This window comes from Camelina sativa, chromosome 1 (assembly GCF_030686135.1).
Source record: "Camelina sativa cultivar CO46 ecotype springtype chromosome 1, ASM3068613v1".
In the NCBI taxonomy this organism is placed as follows: domain Eukaryota; kingdom Viridiplantae; phylum Streptophyta; class Magnoliopsida; order Brassicales; family Brassicaceae; genus Camelina; species Camelina sativa.
Genome location: NC_141880.1, coordinates 1,019,226 through 1,035,040, shown reverse-complemented (window position 1 = coordinate 1,035,040; position 15,815 = coordinate 1,019,226). Strand labels below are relative to the sequence as shown.

The window sequence follows — 15,815 nt, the reverse complement described above, 5'->3', positions numbered from 1 at the left end:
ATGTTTATAAGTTACAAGTAACCCAAGTCTCATAGTAAATATAATATATAGTATAATCTAGCTGCGAGGAAAATGACACTTCAACACATAATTTATATGACTAACATAGTAACACTACCATAAAATTCTATGAAATAAAAACATATAGTAATTTGAACTAATTAGATGGAATCAGAAAGTGAGAAAATAATGAATTTATTGACACAAACCAATTTTAACACAATAATTAAAATAAATGTTGTCGTATAGATATCAACCTTGCCACAAATTATTATTTTCCAGCTTATGGGTGCGCTGGTAGTTGTTGTATCAATTACTATTTTACCAAAACTAGTAATAATTGTATTTCCCTCCAACTTTATTTGGAAATAGTTGACCGGTTTACCAATTGAGTGAATAATATAACTCATGACGTGCGTACGTGATTTGTTGTTTACGTCTACACACTAGTTCTTCAAATCTCTAATGATCACTACATATATTTATAACCCCCCCCCCCCCCCCCCCCCCCCCCCCCCCCACGAGTTCTTTCTACTCAAAACGTTTTAACACTCTCAAAAGAAAATTAAACAGAATGGCCGAGAGGAAGGAAAGCTCAGGATCGTTTCCGATCAAAACCGTCGTCGTTTTGGTTCAAGAGAATCGCTCTTTCGACCATACCCTCGGCTGGTTTAAAGAATTAAACCGGAAAATCGACGGCGTCACAAAATCCGATCCCAAATCCAACCCGGTTTCGTCCTCCGACCCAAACTCTCTTGGAGTCGTCTTCGGAGACCAGTCTCAGTACGTTGACCCGGATCCAGGTCACTCAATTCAGGATATCTACGAACAGGTGTTCGGCAAGCCATGGGATTCAGGTAAACCGGATCCAAACCCGGGTCCAGCTACGATGTCCGGTTTTGCTCAAAACGCAGAGAGAAATAAGAAAGGGATGTCCTCCGCGGTTATGAACGGGTTCAAGCCAGACGCTTTGCCGGTTTACAAGGAATTGGTTCAAAATTTCGCCATATGTGATAGGTAATCCGGTTTGGTTCATCTGATCTTGAATTAATTTAACTTTAGTTTCCCCGGTTTAAAGCAAATTTGGTGGGTTTTTATGTTCGGCAGGTGGTTTGCGTCGGTTCCAGCATCTACGCAGCCAAACCGATTATACGTACACTCGGCAACATCACATGGAGCAACGAGCAACGACAAGAAATTGCTAATCGAAGGGTTTCCACAGAAGACGATATTTGAGTCCTTGGATGAAGCTGGTTTAAGCTTTGGCATTTACCACCAATTCCCTCCTTCTACTCTCTTCTATAGGTATTTTTACTCTTTACCAAGTTACGACTAATTAAAACCAAAGATTTAGTATTATATACGTTTTTTTTCTTTCTACTTTTGCTTTGACATCTAATAAACGATTTCATTTAAACCAAACAAGCTAAAATTAAAGACTCGTTTCAGTTTTTAATTTATAGGTTTTAAACAAGTTTTCTTGGTTGGGAAGATTGAAAAAACTTCTAATTATAAAACATTAAGATAGTCGTATAAACAAAGTAAGTAGTGAACAAAAAAAAAATCTTATCTAAAAATAAAATGTAACCTATTAAATATTTTGTTTGTTTCAGGAACTTGAGAAAGCTGAAGTATTTGACACGTTTCCACCAATACGGAATACAATTTAAGAAAGATTGTAAAGAAGGAAAACTACCAAACTACGTCGTAGTGGAACAACGTTGGTTTGATCTATTGTCAACTCCAGCCAACGACGATCATCCCTCTCACGACGTCTCCGAAGGTCAAAAACTTGTGAAAGAGGTCTACGAGGCATTGAGATCGAGTCCTCAATGGAACGAGATTTTATTCGTTATAACGTATGACGAGCATGGTGGATTTTACGACCATGTACCTACTCCCGTCGACGGAGTTCCTAATCCTGATGGTATCTTAGGACCACCACCTTATAATTTTGAGTTTAACCGGCTCGGAGTTAGGGTTCCGACATTCTTCATCTCTCCTTGGATTGAGCCTGGGACAGGTAAATACTTATATTAGCGGTAGATTAATTTAAGTTAGTTATCTTATATTCTAATCAACTCCTAATGTTTTAAAATGTGTAGTTATACATGGACCAAATGGGCCGTACCCAAGGTCACAATATGAGCATTCATCAATTCCCGCAACGGTCAAGAAGATTTTTAATCTTAAAGATTTCTTGACAAAGAGAGATTCATGGGCTGGCACTTTTGAATCTGTTATTTCTAGAGATTCACCAAGACAAGATTGCCCTGGTAGTTACCTTTTGTTTATGTTTTATTTTAATCTAACCATGTGTATTATCATTATAATTTATGGTTGTGTTGAATAAAAACTTCAATTTTTTTTCTTCTTAAAATAGAAACATTATCAACTCCGGTTAAGCTAAGAGCGACGAGGGCAAAAGAAAATGCACACTTAAGCGAATTTCAAGAAGAGCTTGTAATCATGGCTGCGGGATTAAAAGGAGACTACAAAAACGAAGAATTAATCCACAAGCTATGCAAAGAAACTTGCGTTGCTGACGCTTCCAAATACGTTACGAACGCGTTTGATAAGTTTATGGAAGAGTCTAGGAAGGCAAGAGAAAGAGGATGTGATGAGAACGACATCGTTTATTGCAATGATGATGATGATCATGTTGTGACACCGACACATTCAGAAGCACCAAATGCTGTTCCTGAACCGAAAATTCAAAGGTCTTTTTTCAGTAAGTTATTCTCTTGCTTTGTTCGCTATGATTGAAAAAAAGTGTAAAATAAAATAAAAATGAATTAGAGTTACTTGTAGTAAATTGTGTGTGTTTGGACTTTGTTTAAGACTTAATTATATAAGAGCGCTTTCATATCTCGTGTATATTTTTCTTTCGTTGTATAGAACAAGTTAAGAACTTACACAATTATATTTCTTCTTCTTTCATAAATCTTTGGATTATACGAGATCTACTTTAATTATTATTCGATTGATGAGTAGATTATATCAAAAGACTAAAGAATAAAAGTCACTAAAGGCAACCATAGTAGCCGCTGGGTCCAAATTATAATTGTAATGAATGATTAAAAGATACTAACTTTTGATTCATTAATTAACATATGGTATGCATATGTAACATTATGTCATAGTAGCACATATTTTGAGTTATTTAACAAATATTCCATCTAAATGACACATTAGTTTACAGTAATCAACGAATGGTTAATTTCCGCCCCACAAAAAATATTGTCGCAAAATTTGTTCTGTATTTAATAAAACGACTCATACGGAGACGTGCTACAGACTGTATAGTTTTAGCAATAATAATTTGGTCAACACCTAATTCCATCTACTCCATTGTCATTTTGAAAGATAGAGACTAATATTTTGCAATACGTATGGCCCATAACCTTAATTAAATTTTCAGTTAACAATGGTAAAAAGAGTTATAAGAATCACATGCATTATATAAACTGTCATTTTAAAAAACGTTTTTTCCTATGCACTAAAAATAAAAGATGAGTTCTTTTGCCACCTCACCGAACGTGAGAGGAAACAAATCCAAAAATTTACCGTTTATGAGTTTTCAAAGAAATCTAACAATTAAATGTAAAACTATACTACCATTTTATTTATATAATTTACTAACCATAAAGAATATTAAGGCGACCATTATTTTACACGAGACACAGCTAATTTAAGAGAGACAGACAGACAGACAGAGCAAGAAACAGAGAACACAACTAAAAGAAGTCAGATTTTGTTTTTTTTTGGTCGTAACGAAATATGGTGGCGGAGACGAGCTCTGGTGGTGGCTCATCGTCTTCTCCGATCAAAACCATCGTCGTTTTGGTCCAGGAGAACAGGTCCTTCGACCACATGTTAGGTTGGTTCAAGGAGCTTAACCCAAAAATCGATGGAGTATCCGAATCCGAACCAAGATCCAACCCATTCTCCACATCCAACCCCAACTCTGCTCAAGTCTTCTTCGGCAAAGAATCTCAGAACATTGATCCTGATCCCGGTCACTCTTTTCAGGTACACCTCCGGTTTAATTATAACCGTGCCGATACAACTGAACCGGGCGATTGAAATGGTTTCTTCAACGTATCTTTAAAATTTTCAGGCGATATACGAACAAGTGTTCGGGAAACCGTTCAGCCACGAGAATCCGTACCCGGATCCGAAGATGAACGGGTTCGTACAAAACGCAGAGGCGATCACAAAAGGCATGTCGGAGAAAGTAGTGATGCAAGGGTTTCCGCCGGAGAGACTTCCGGTATTCAAAGAACTAGTTCAAGAATTCGCCGTGTGTGACCGGTGGTTCTCGTCGCTGCCTTCGTCCACGCAGCCTAACCGACTCTACGTACATTCGGCGACTTCAAACGGTGCGTTTAGTAATGACACTAACACACTTGTACGTGGGTTTCCTCAGAGGACAGTGTTCGAGTCGCTTGAAGAGAGTGGTTTCACGTTTGGGATTTATTACCAATCTTTTCCTAATTGCCTCTTTTACAGGTAAAATATTTTACTTCTTCTTTTTATTTTTGACAATTTTATAAGACCACATATAAAATCAGATAATATTATTAGATAGTATTATAAAAAAATAACGTTAGGATAACGACGAACCGAAGAACAGTAATGACACCTGAATTGCAATATATCTACTTCATTGAAATATAAAGAAAATTAACTAAAAAAAATATCGATGATTGATTGTTTTTTTTCAATGTTTCCGTAATGATCATGTATAAGGAAAACGACACGTGCTTTGCTTGGAATGTTTGAATATGAAGTTTATAGAAAGTGGAGTTGCTTAACTTCCGAAAAATAGTATGAAAACAAATTGGCAATTTCTCTGTCTAGGAGTAAAATTTGTTTCAGAACAGGATTACTAAATCTTAATATTTCAATAGGACTGCTAATCTAAAATTTTAAGATAAAAAATCAGAAATCAGATGAGATTCAATTTTTGGAAAGAAAAATCATTATTGGGGTTTGCATGTATATATCCAATCAATACTTTTTGATACTCATTAAAATTATATAAGTTATGCCATGATTCATGTAAATGTAATAATCCATTTAATCAAATTCATAATATTTATAATTTGAATATGAATTAGGAACATGAGGAAATTGAAGTACGTGGACAATTTCCATGAATATCACTTGAGTTTCAAGAGACATTGCAAAGCAGGGAAGCTTCCAAACTATGTGGTCATCGAACCGAGATACTTCAAGATTATGTCGGCTCCAGCCAATGATGATCACCCCAAAAACGACGTCGCTGATGGCCAAAACCTAGTCAAAGAGATCTACGAAGCCTTAAGAGCTAGTCCTCAGTGGAACGAGATTCTCTTTGTTGTTGTTTATGATGAACATGGAGGTTATTACGACCATGTCCCTACGCCAGTCATTGGTGTTCCAAACCCTGATGGTCTTGTTGGACCCGAGCCTTATAACTTTAAGTTTGATCGACTTGGTGTGAGGGTTCCTGCATTGCTGATTTCACCTTGGATCGAACCTGGAACCGGTACGTATATTCTCTCAAATGGAACCAATCTCTTTGTATATTAGGTTCAAAACGGGGTATTGATTAGTGTACATTGCTCTTAGGGTTAGGGGTGCGTAGTCTCTGAGTAAGAGCTTATTAAAATCGTTGTTGTATGTAAAGGTTTATATATAATTTGCTCAATTGTTATGTAAAACTTATTGTTCGTAACATGATTTTGTAGTGTTACACGAGCCAAACGGACCAGAGCCAACGTCGCAGTTTGAGCACTCATCAATCCCGGCAACATTGAAAAAAATATTCAACCTCAAGAGCTTTCTTACAGAGCGTGACGAATGGGCAGGAACACTCGATGCTGTCATCAACCGGACCAGCCCAAGGACAGACTGCCCCGGTATAACTATTGGTTATCAAGTCGGTTATTTTTCCATAGTAGATGCAAATTAGGTTTGCTATTATAATCTTTCCATCTTCCGATTTTTTCAGTTACGTTACCAGAACTTCCACGGCCAAGAGACATAGACATTGGAACGCAAGAAGAAGACGAAGATCTCACTGATTTTCAGATTGAGTTGATTCAAGCAGCCGCTGTACTAAAAGGAGATCATATAAAAGACATTTACCCGTTGAAGCTCGCGGAGAACATGAAGGTTTTGGATGCAGCCAAGTACGTAGAAGAAGCTTTCACTAGATTCTATGGTGAGTCCAAAAAAGCTAAAGAGGGAGGTCGTGATGAACATGAGATCCTTGATCTTTCTAAACGATCTACTCGTCACTCGAATCCAAAATCTTTCATTCAGAAGTTGTTCTCTTGTTTGATTTGTGACAATTGAACTTGTTTTAAAAAGTTATATTTGATCATTTAAGACTTGGTTTTTTCTCGGATTTTATATGAAGAGCGTTTGTACTTTGATATTTTAGTTTGTTTCCCAAATTTTCCCTTTTTATGTTTTCTTAAACCAGTATATTTCCTGATCAGGTCCATTAAGAATTTAGGATTTTCAGGACTAGGGTGGGATCCTACTGTAATTTTGTTTATGGTAATTGGTACAGTAAAGTCAGAAACAGAGTAATTGAACGAAACAACAGAGGATTCAACTAAAAAGAGGAATAACGGGACATAGCTATGATACATTTAGACGTAGCTCTTGTCTTGTTTGGATCAACCATCATAAACAATTACAAACGGTTTCGGTTCGGTTTATATGGTTTAAAATATCTAAACAGGTTTTTGACACAGGTTTTTGACAAAATATATATATATATCTAAACAGGCTATAATAAAGTTTTTATTCAACCGGCGTATTTTACATTGGAATTGTAAGGTTATATAATGCATTATTTATTTTTAGTTTTTTTAGTGGATTAATCATTTTTTAAAAAGAAGAAAATAAAAACTTTTAAAAAGATTAGTTTAAGTGTTAAATTTTGTGTTACCAAAAACATGTTGAACCTATAGCATTAACTGACAGACCAAAGGAAAGTTTGAAGACCGGATGCTTAAGATCGGTTTGTTTTCAAAAGTATTAAAATTTAGTATCTTAAACTAATTTATTATAAATGATTTTTAGTTATTTATTTTAAACATTTTTATGAAATTTTAAAAAAATAATTTATTATTAAAAAAGTATTAGTTTAAGTGTTAAATTTTATGTAACGTGAAAACATGTTGAACCTACAACACCAACTGATCGACTAAAGGAAATCCTAAGTACCGGATGTCAAGGCTCGGTTTGTTCTCAGCGTATTTAAATTTAACATTTTTCACTAATTTTTTAAAATTAAAGTGTTTTTTAGTTATTTATTTTTTAATTCTTTATGAAGAAAAAAGAAAAAGAAAATTGAAAGAAATAAAAAGAAACTTGAAAGAAATTTTTAAAAAATCTAATAATAAAAAAGAAACCGTAGGAAAAATTAAGAAAGGAATTAAATAAAAAAAACCTCCGTAATCTGATCATCCTCCACTTAGACGCAGCGCAGTTTTGAGAAACGGACGAGGATTTGGATCTGGAGGTTCGTCGTTGAGTTTCATCTTTGGATGTCGTCGTTGAAGATATCGATTAGCGTAGAGTGATCTTGGTGTGATTGTTGTCGTCGTCGGAGAGCATAGATAAGAGTCTCAGGGATCGACGAACTGAAATTGGTGCGCTGAAGTTGAAGTGATCGACGGGCTGATGTTGTGGAAGTAGTAGGAAACGATATCGATTTGGACCGGAAGAGCAACCAGATCGATCAAGTCCAACTTGATCGAGACTCGATGGGGCAAAAGACTTGATATACGTCATACGTACGTGTTAATTGGGAATGATCACCGATCACCGATGAAAGCTAATTGGGAGAATCGAAAGATCTGACGACCAAAAGGCCGACGCTTTCTCGCCGGGAAAGCCATATATAACAACAACAGCATCAATCAGGCATGAAAACAAAAAAGACCACTTTTGACGAGAGGAATGCGCGATGTGATGATGAGATATGAGAGCTACAGACCCTTTTTTATAAAGCAAAGGTTAGGGTTTTGTTAAGAACAAATAAGAGAGAGGAAATTTTTAGGTTTGGTTACGTTGTTGTGTTTCCTTTTCTTCGACAAATCTTTTTATCTCAAAAAAATATTGCAAGGGTCACTTTTTTTTTTTAGCTTCTACCGTTTACAACAAGTCAACTTTTTTTCTGCTCATTAAATTGACTTCAAAAGGTGAGAGAGAACGTCAACTTTTTTTTTTTTCGTTGGAAGATTTTCCATTATAAGATAGAATTGAGAAAAACAAGGATGAAATCCGTTTTTGGAACACTAAGCTGGAGGAAAAACAAAATATCTCCAAAAACTACAGCCCAAAAAAGGGAAACTATACTCAAATAAAAGAATTTTATACAGAAAAACTACCGAACCTGAACGCACAAATGGCATAGTCCCAATTAAGCCCAAACAAGAGAATCATGGAGAAGGCGAATTGAAGTAGAACGAATCGCGGAGCCTGACAAGAGAATTTGACGAAGGAAGATGGATGCACTAGCTCAAGGAAGACGACCAACCTTCTAGCAAAACCGGAGGAAACCCAAACAAGTGGGTAAACTGAACCATCCACGCTTTGCAATAAGAGGAACCCGATTGAATACTCAGCCACCGAAGAAGGGCAATCAGAGACAAACCGGAGAACGTCAACTATATACCACGGCACTACTGATTTGATATTTGTGGGATTTTTATAAGGAGAAAATGTAAAATATCGAATTAATTAATCAAACAACATAACTGGTATTTTTTACACAAGACAATAATAATAAGAGAGAAAGATTACAGCTTCTACCCAAGTAAGAAACAGAAACTACAAATTCATGAGACAGACGATTTTTGTAGAGAATTCTTATTATTTTTTATTTTTTTCAAACACATCAAGTAAGAATAATTATGACATACACAACAGCGGAAAAGATGATATAGCAGTGTTGTTCTTTTGTCTCTTTGATCAGAGATGATGTTATATTTCTGTAGAGAGCTAGACAACATTTTTTACTGCTGTGTAAGCAGTTTAGAACCTGGATAAGAGAACAATCTCACAGTGTTTACATAACTTAGCTCCGCCAGTTCTTCCTTCTTCATGTTTGACAGGTTCGCAACATAATCTAGTACCTGTTCATCGCGTAAAAACATCATCAGACAAGTAATGTGTAATCTGATCAGCAGAAACAAGACAAAAAAGTCAAGTGATAATTATAACATACAGCAAGAATATTTGCAGGCTCATTGAGAGTTGGTTTTGGATCCGAAGTACTCTCATCTGATTTTGGTAACCCGTCAGGTGAATCCGTCTCCAATAAGAACCTATCCGAAGGAATCTACACCAGACCCGGTAAATAGAAAATATATCAATACTTACGTTATCCAGAAGTTGTCTTTGTTACAGAGGGAAAAAAAAAAAAAAACCGATTTCAGAGTCTCCTTTGCAATTTTCTCATCAATGTAAGTGAACCAGCCAGAAAATGAGAAGTATGCACCAAGCTCAGCGAGTTTAGGCACAACATCAGCTGAACCATTGAATGAATGAAGAATCACACCAGCTGGAAAAGGCCCTACGGCTCTGCATGTATTTATTTCGAGAAACTTAATGCAACATTTCGAAAAAAAAACCATTTATAGGCTTTCCCCTTCAATTTCTTTGTAAATGCAACATGTAGATATGCTACCTCATTATCTCTAGGAGATCGTCGAATGCATCGATGCAATGAACTGCTACAGGTCTGTTCAGCTCTTTTGCAAGTTCAAGCTGTGGGCGAAACACGACTAGCTGGTCTGAGTAATCAATTCCTGCTGCTAAGGGACCTTTGTCCAACCCAATCTGCGAAAAATGACACAAAATTTTATGGAGATATATTAATATGATGAGATCTCAGCCAAAATCCAAAATCATACATTAAAACATATCATTTTGCGGTTTATACTTAATCTTGGACCAACAAAGTAAACATTTCAGAATTTAGGAAAACAATAGATGAATGTGTTAAACCAATGAGGAAAACATATCAATAGATTAAGAGACTAACTTCTCCAACAGCAGCAGTAGGAGTGGTCTCAAACAACTTCTTCAATGTGTTAAACCAATGAGGGCTTCTATCAGCCATAAACCTGCAAACCAAAAACATAGAAAAGAAAAGAAATAAGCTTTGATCTGAACTTTTTTGCATCAACTGAAAACCATCTGCATACAAAAATTCATACCAAGGATGAATTCCAAAGCAAGGAATAACAGAAGGATACGTCTCTCCCATCTCTTTCACCAAGTCCCAATCTTTCTGGTTTCCATATACAAAACCCGTTTTAAAATACGTATACAAGTGCGTAATATTGACCAAATGATCAGGGAAATTTGGGAAAATACCTCGGAGGTTCCATTGACTGCGAAATTGGTAACACCAACAGCTAAAGCCGCAGATATGAGCTGGGAGGCTTTGTCGATGACCCTCTTGTCTTGAAGGTGACAATGAGCATCAAACAACTTCATTTTCACCGTGAGGTTTTCGGTTCTAACAGATCCCTGTGACTTCTTTCTTCTCTTTTGAGGTTCTTAAATAATCTGGAGAGACATATATATATATATATAAGATGGTTTATGCACTGTGTTTATTATAGCTTAACCCAAAAGATATGGTTTCATCATATGATTAACACAAAAGAGTTGACTTTTGAGATAGCTTGAGGTTTAACAGACGCTACAAAACTCTGATCTGGATTTACTTGAACTTGAAGACTGAAATGACTAACGTTTGTGTTTGATAGATTAATTACAGTAAACAAATACTTTCCGTATTAACCTTACTTGTGTAAGACTAGAGTAAGGAACGAAAATAAGACTTAAATAAGATTCATCTCTATCTGTGATATTATCAAGAACAAAACAAAGACAGCTCATATGTTTAGTTAAACGCACATACAGAGGTAGGCATTGACTTTGTTGGTTTCAAGACCACCTGAAGATCAAAATAAAGAAGATGAAATGTAGACTGGATAATGTAATTATCACCTGTCCGAAGACACAGTCAAGGAAGGCATAAACATCTTCTTCTGGCTGATTGATGCTGTCAGTTTCTTCAATTACTTCAGGATAATTGGGAGCACGATTGAAGTTTGGACCAAATAAAGATTCAAGAGCTTTAGTCACACTTATGTGAGCTTATCAAACTTCTAAAGGAGGCGTTGTTATCATCTGATAAACGGCATGAACCACATTCTGAAGCTCCTCCCAGATGGCTTTATACACCATCCTCTGCCTGTTCACAGAGGATATGCCCTTGAACGCCGCTGATACCACGTTAATGCTGCACCAAAACAATGAGACATCAAACCAGATTCATAAATGGTACAAACTTTGATCCATTTTTCTGTAGCTTATTCGAATCGAGACCAGAGTAAAGAAGATGAGCTCTAAAGTAGCTAGGTGCTTCGTGAAAAATGAGTTCCATCTTCATCTCAGAAACAGAACTCTCCAACACACAGATCATCTCACAACTTCGATTTGTATAAACTTTTTGGTATATGATTTAACATAAGAATAAAGAGTTAAAGCAAGAGTTACCACCAAACACATCGACATCGTCCTCCTTCACCAGCATATCCTTGACAGAGACGGACTCTGCGCCCATTTGTTTTTATTGATCTGCGCAATGAAAACGTCATGAACAAACATTTCTTCAAGCTTAAACACAAGCAATCAGAGATGCCTCTAATGTGATCTTAGTTGGCTCATTGGCAACTCAATTCAAGTATATATTTGATACAAAAGAAAACGTAGCAGCATATTAATCTAAAGCTATAATGCCAAAAATAAAGAATAGAAGATGATGAGTTATGATTCGTAACAATGTGGAAATAAAAAAAATCTCACCTTTTTCTCCATGGTCTGATCAGTAGACACAGAATCATATACTGAAAAGACGATGTTCAATCCCGGAAATCCCAAACACTCCATTCACAGCAAATCGCAAACACTCCATTCACAGCAAATCGCAAAAAAACAATTCGACAGGAAGCAAAGAAGAAGTAAAGGGTCTAATCTTAAAACGGAACAGGAGTTGAAGGCTTGTCCTCTAGACTCTAGTCGAGAAGAGTAACAATGTACGGACGAGAAGCAGCCATTAAGTTCTTCGCCATTGCTGACTGGACTGACTCTGAGATTCAAAGAGATGAACTTTTTTTTTTTAAAGATATTTTTTTGTTTTTTGTGAATTTTGCTATACCGGAAAAATAATAATAATAAAAGTGAAGAAGTGATCACAGCCGTTGGATGGAGTCCTTGTTGCTTCACCGCAACTCAAAGAAGAAGCGTGGGTCATATCAAATCGCACCGCCTAACTATAAGGCAAACCCAAAGAAGGTTTCTTCTTCTGTCAATCTTTCTCTCCTCTCGAGTGTTGTTATTCCTATTCCCCCCCCCCCCCCCATCTTTGTGAATTGCTACACAGAGAGAGAGAGAGAGAGAGGCGTGAGAGAAATGGCGAACAGTCACACCGATGACTTAGACGAGCTTCTCGATAGTAAGTTATCTCTTGCGTTTCCTCGAATTCTCTGTAAATTGTGTTTCTTGCCCATATCTATCATGATTGTTTGAAAGGTTTTGTCTTTTAGGGTTTTTTTTTATTTTTGACTCACTGAGAATTTTGGGGGTTTCTTTGTGGTTTTTGTCTCTCAGGCGCATTGGATGATTTCAAAGATCTCAATCTTTCTCAAAGGTTACTCCTTTATCCTATGTGTGTTTTATAGCTTCAAAGTCTCAAACTTTTCGTGTTTTAGTCTCGGTTCTGCAGATATGAACAGCTCTGTCTATATATTGGTTGAGTTAGAGGCTTTTGATTCTCAAGTTATATAATTCTGGGTTTTTATGAACTTTGAATCGTTATGGGATGTGTTGTTGTAGAAATCAAAGGGAATCCCAAGAGGAAGAGAAGAAGAAGAAGAAGAAGAAGAAGGAAGAGACGAATTCATTACCGAGTGGAGTTCAAGGTCTTGGAATGGGATTACCAGATATGAGAAGCAAGAAGAAAGGAAAGCAGAAAGCTTCAAAAGAGGATCATGTTGCAGAAGCTCTTGATAAGCTTAGGGAACAAACTAGGGAAACTGTCAAAGGATTGGAATCCATTTCTTCTTCTAAGCAGCAGCCAGCTTCTGATGATGATGGTATGGTAGAGGATTTCCTCAAGCAATTCGAGGATCTTGCTGGATCTAAGGTACATTATATAGACCCTCACTCTGAATCGTCTATCGAATTACAACTTGAATCTGTAGTATTGTATCTGTTGCAAACTGTCTTTATACTTCACTACTACAAGTAGATTTCAGCAGAACAGTGTAACTTCTGTTTTGCTGGATAATGTTTTCAGCGCGGAACAGATGTGTGATTCTTCTTGTGCTCTGTTTTTAAGGTTATGAGTTAACTGCAGTGAGTTAGAACGGTCGCTGATTGATAGATTTTGTTCTTTATGCTATGTTGAGGTTATATGGAGCTCATTATATACTTGGTATCTGTGGCTTTGCTGACGCTCCCTCTTGTTTTTTGCTTAGGACTTGGAATCAATAGTTGAAACGATGATGCAACAGCTATTGTCGAAAGACATCCTCCACGAACCAATGAAAGAGATTGGTGCAAGATATCCGAAATGGCTAAAAGAGAATGAAGCCAGTCTAAGCGAAGAAGACTACAAGCGTTATTCACAACAGTACAAACTAATCGAAGAACTCAATGTGGTTTACGAGAATGAACCGAACAATTCAGCTAAGATAATGGAGATCATGCAGAAGATGCAAGAATGCGGACAACCCCCGAGTGATATAGTTAAAGAGATTGATCCCGGGTTTGATTTCGCAAGTCTAGGCCAAATGTGAGTTCCTCTCCTCCTTTTCATATCTCTCATTTTCTCAACTGGGTTTTGATCTCCCTGACCTGAAATAAGAACCAATGTTTTCATGTTTGTTTTTACCCACAGATCTCCAGAGATGCTGGAGTCCTCGCCAAATTGCTGTATAATGTGATTGGGACCAAACAGCTTTTAAGGATTATGTCGTTTATTCTCTCTAGTGTAAACTTCAAAACCTGTGTTTTAAATTATGATTGGAATTTCACACACACACACACACAAAAGAAAAAGAAAAAAATAAGTCTTTATCTTATTTATTGTGCCTTTCCGATTAGTACAGCCAGTCACACGCTTGTGTTTAACTGTAGATGAAATACAAAAATATCGGACTGGTAGAAGTTGTTGAATCATTATTTAAGAGCTAGTTGAATGAATTGTGGTACTCTTTTCATATGTCACTCTTGTTCAAAAATGTGCCAAAAAAGATTGAACGAAACATGCGTGCAAGGATTAAACTGTGTGTACTAGGAAGTCTAGCTAGGATTAAACCTGTGCCAAGAAAAATATAGGAAAAGCACATATTTTTAAAAGATGTTTCTTCCAGTGTCCAATAAAAGATCTTAAATACCCAACCGTTAAGAAAAGAAATCTCATAACATTATGTTGTACATATGGATATGTGTGGTGAAGACTGAAGCAGTACTTCTTTCCATATCTGCAAAATCTCTCAAACTATGGACCATCAAGTGTCTTTGCCGACATCTACCACAACCGGTCTCTCGTTCAAGGTGCATCGCCGGCAGCCAGAGCTAATCACTCCGGTTAAACCAACGCCACGAGAGCTCAAGCCTCTCTCCGACATAGATGACCAACAAGGGCTAAGATTGCAAAGGATTTATATTTGCCCTCCGTTGCAACCACACCATGATCGATGGAGCCGGCCTGTCGCTCCTTCTAAAGTCACTATGCGAGTTGGCGTGTGGGCTTCATGCCCCCTCGGTTCCACCCGTATGGGATCGACATTTGTTGACAGTGAGTGCTTCCGAGGCGCGTGTGACCAACACGCACCGTGAGTACGAAGATCATGTGGAAAGCAACGCGTTAGCGGCAGGAGAACCTTTGGTTAGCCGGTCTTTCTTCTTTAGGGCGGAAGAGATCTCCGCCATACGGAGACTCCTTCCGCATGATCTCCGAAACACCTCATTTGAAGCGTTGTCGTCGTTTTTATGGCGTTGTCGGACAATCGCGTTGAATCCTGATCCCAACACTCAGATGCGACTTACTTGCATCATCAACTCTCGTTCCAAGCTTCGTAACCCACCGCTACCGCTGGGTTACTATGGAAACGTATTCGTCATTCCCCCGGCAATAGCGACAGCAAGAGACCTTATGGAGAAACCGCTTGAGTTTGCTTTGAGGTTGATACAAGAAACGAAGTCCAGCGTAACGGAGGACTACGTCCGCTCGGTAACAGCCCTAATGGCGACAAGAGGCCGGTCTATGTTTGTGTTGGCGGGGAACTACCTAATATCTGATTTACGACATTTTGATTTAGGAGAAGTTGATTTCGGGCCGTGGGGTAAGCCCGTGTATGGTGGAACCGCTAAGGCCGGTATCACAGGTTTTTCGGGAGTGAGTTTCTACGTGCCGTTTGAAAATCAAAAAGGTGAGACAGGTACCGTTGTGGCGATTAGCTTGCCGCTACGGGCGATGGAGAGGTTCGTAGCAGAGCTACATGGCGTGGTTAATGTGTTTAAGAGGTGAACCCAAAATCCTTAGGTCTGTTTATGTCTTCTCTAGATCTAAGAGCTTAGTCGGGACGTTACGTTATCAGTAAAATTATTGATCAGTTTAATCAATTATTGAATTAAAGACTAATGAAGTTTTAAAGGTTGAATACTTGCATTCCACGAAGACATTATTTTTCATAACGGCTCCTATTGGTTTTGATCGTGGC

General features: G+C 37.4%; 4 protein-coding genes and 1 pseudogene across 6 annotated transcripts; 4 read left to right on the top strand and 1 right to left on the bottom strand.

Moving 5' to 3' along the window:
* Positions 1-429: 429 nt before the first annotated feature.
* LOC104787579 (non-specific phospholipase C4) lies at positions 430-2,944 on the top strand. Its single transcript, XM_010513218.3, has 5 exons — positions 430-1,017; positions 1,108-1,305; positions 1,614-2,023; positions 2,106-2,276; positions 2,384-2,944. Exons 1-5 carry the CDS (start codon positions 575-577, stop codon positions 2,764-2,766), a joined length of 1,605 nt encoding a protein of 534 aa, XP_010511520.2. The 5' UTR covers positions 430-574; the 3' UTR covers positions 2,767-2,944.
* Positions 2,945-3,656: 712 nt separating this feature from the next.
* LOC104787501 (non-specific phospholipase C3-like) lies at positions 3,657-6,427 on the top strand. 2 transcript variants are annotated; one of them, XM_010513131.3, is made up of 5 exons: positions 3,657-4,032; positions 4,121-4,512; positions 5,124-5,533; positions 5,736-5,906; positions 5,999-6,427. In XM_010513131.3, exons 1-5 carry the CDS (start codon positions 3,781-3,783, stop codon positions 6,343-6,345), a joined length of 1,572 nt encoding a protein of 523 aa, XP_010511433.1. In that variant the 5' UTR covers positions 3,657-3,780; the 3' UTR covers positions 6,346-6,427. The 2 variants fall into 2 exon arrangements, with proteins under 2 accessions (XP_010511433.1, XP_087306191.1); XM_087450065.1 differs by having other exon boundaries at positions 3,662-4,032; positions 5,133-5,533.
* Positions 6,428-8,861: 2,434 nt separating this feature from the next.
* On the bottom strand, positions 8,862-12,330 carry LOC104787414 (uncharacterized). 2 transcript variants are annotated; one of them, XR_015557101.1, is made up of 10 exons: positions 11,893-12,330; positions 11,584-11,664; positions 11,032-11,326; positions 10,390-10,584; positions 10,230-10,303; positions 10,055-10,136; positions 9,698-9,849; positions 9,509-9,591; positions 9,236-9,349; positions 8,862-9,143 (listed from the first exon to the last, which is right to left on the bottom strand). XR_015557101.1 is itself a non-coding variant. In XM_010513028.3 (10 exons), the coding sequence occupies exons 4-10, from the start codon at positions 10,510-10,512 to the stop codon at positions 9,024-9,026; spliced, it is 819 nt and encodes a 272-aa protein (XP_010511330.1). In that variant the 5' UTR covers positions 10,513-10,584; positions 11,032-11,326; positions 11,584-11,664; positions 11,893-12,230; the 3' UTR covers positions 8,862-9,023. The 2 variants fall into 2 exon arrangements, 1 of the variants encoding a protein (XP_010511330.1); XM_010513028.3 differs by having other exon boundaries at positions 9,438-9,591; positions 11,893-12,230.
* Positions 12,331-12,383: 53 nt separating this feature from the next.
* LOC104787341 (peroxisome biogenesis protein 19-1) lies at positions 12,384-14,171 on the top strand. Its single transcript, XM_010512942.3, has 5 exons — positions 12,384-12,541; positions 12,697-12,736; positions 12,922-13,231; positions 13,566-13,882; positions 13,988-14,171. The coding sequence occupies exons 1-5, from the start codon at positions 12,499-12,501 to the stop codon at positions 14,031-14,033; spliced, it is 756 nt and encodes a 251-aa protein (XP_010511244.2). The 5' UTR covers positions 12,384-12,498; the 3' UTR covers positions 14,034-14,171.
* A 184-nt stretch (positions 14,172-14,355) lies between these two features.
* Positions 14,356-15,748, top strand: LOC104703197 ((Z)-3-hexen-1-ol acetyltransferase pseudogene; annotated as a pseudogene).
* Positions 15,749-15,815: the final 67 nt, after the last annotated feature.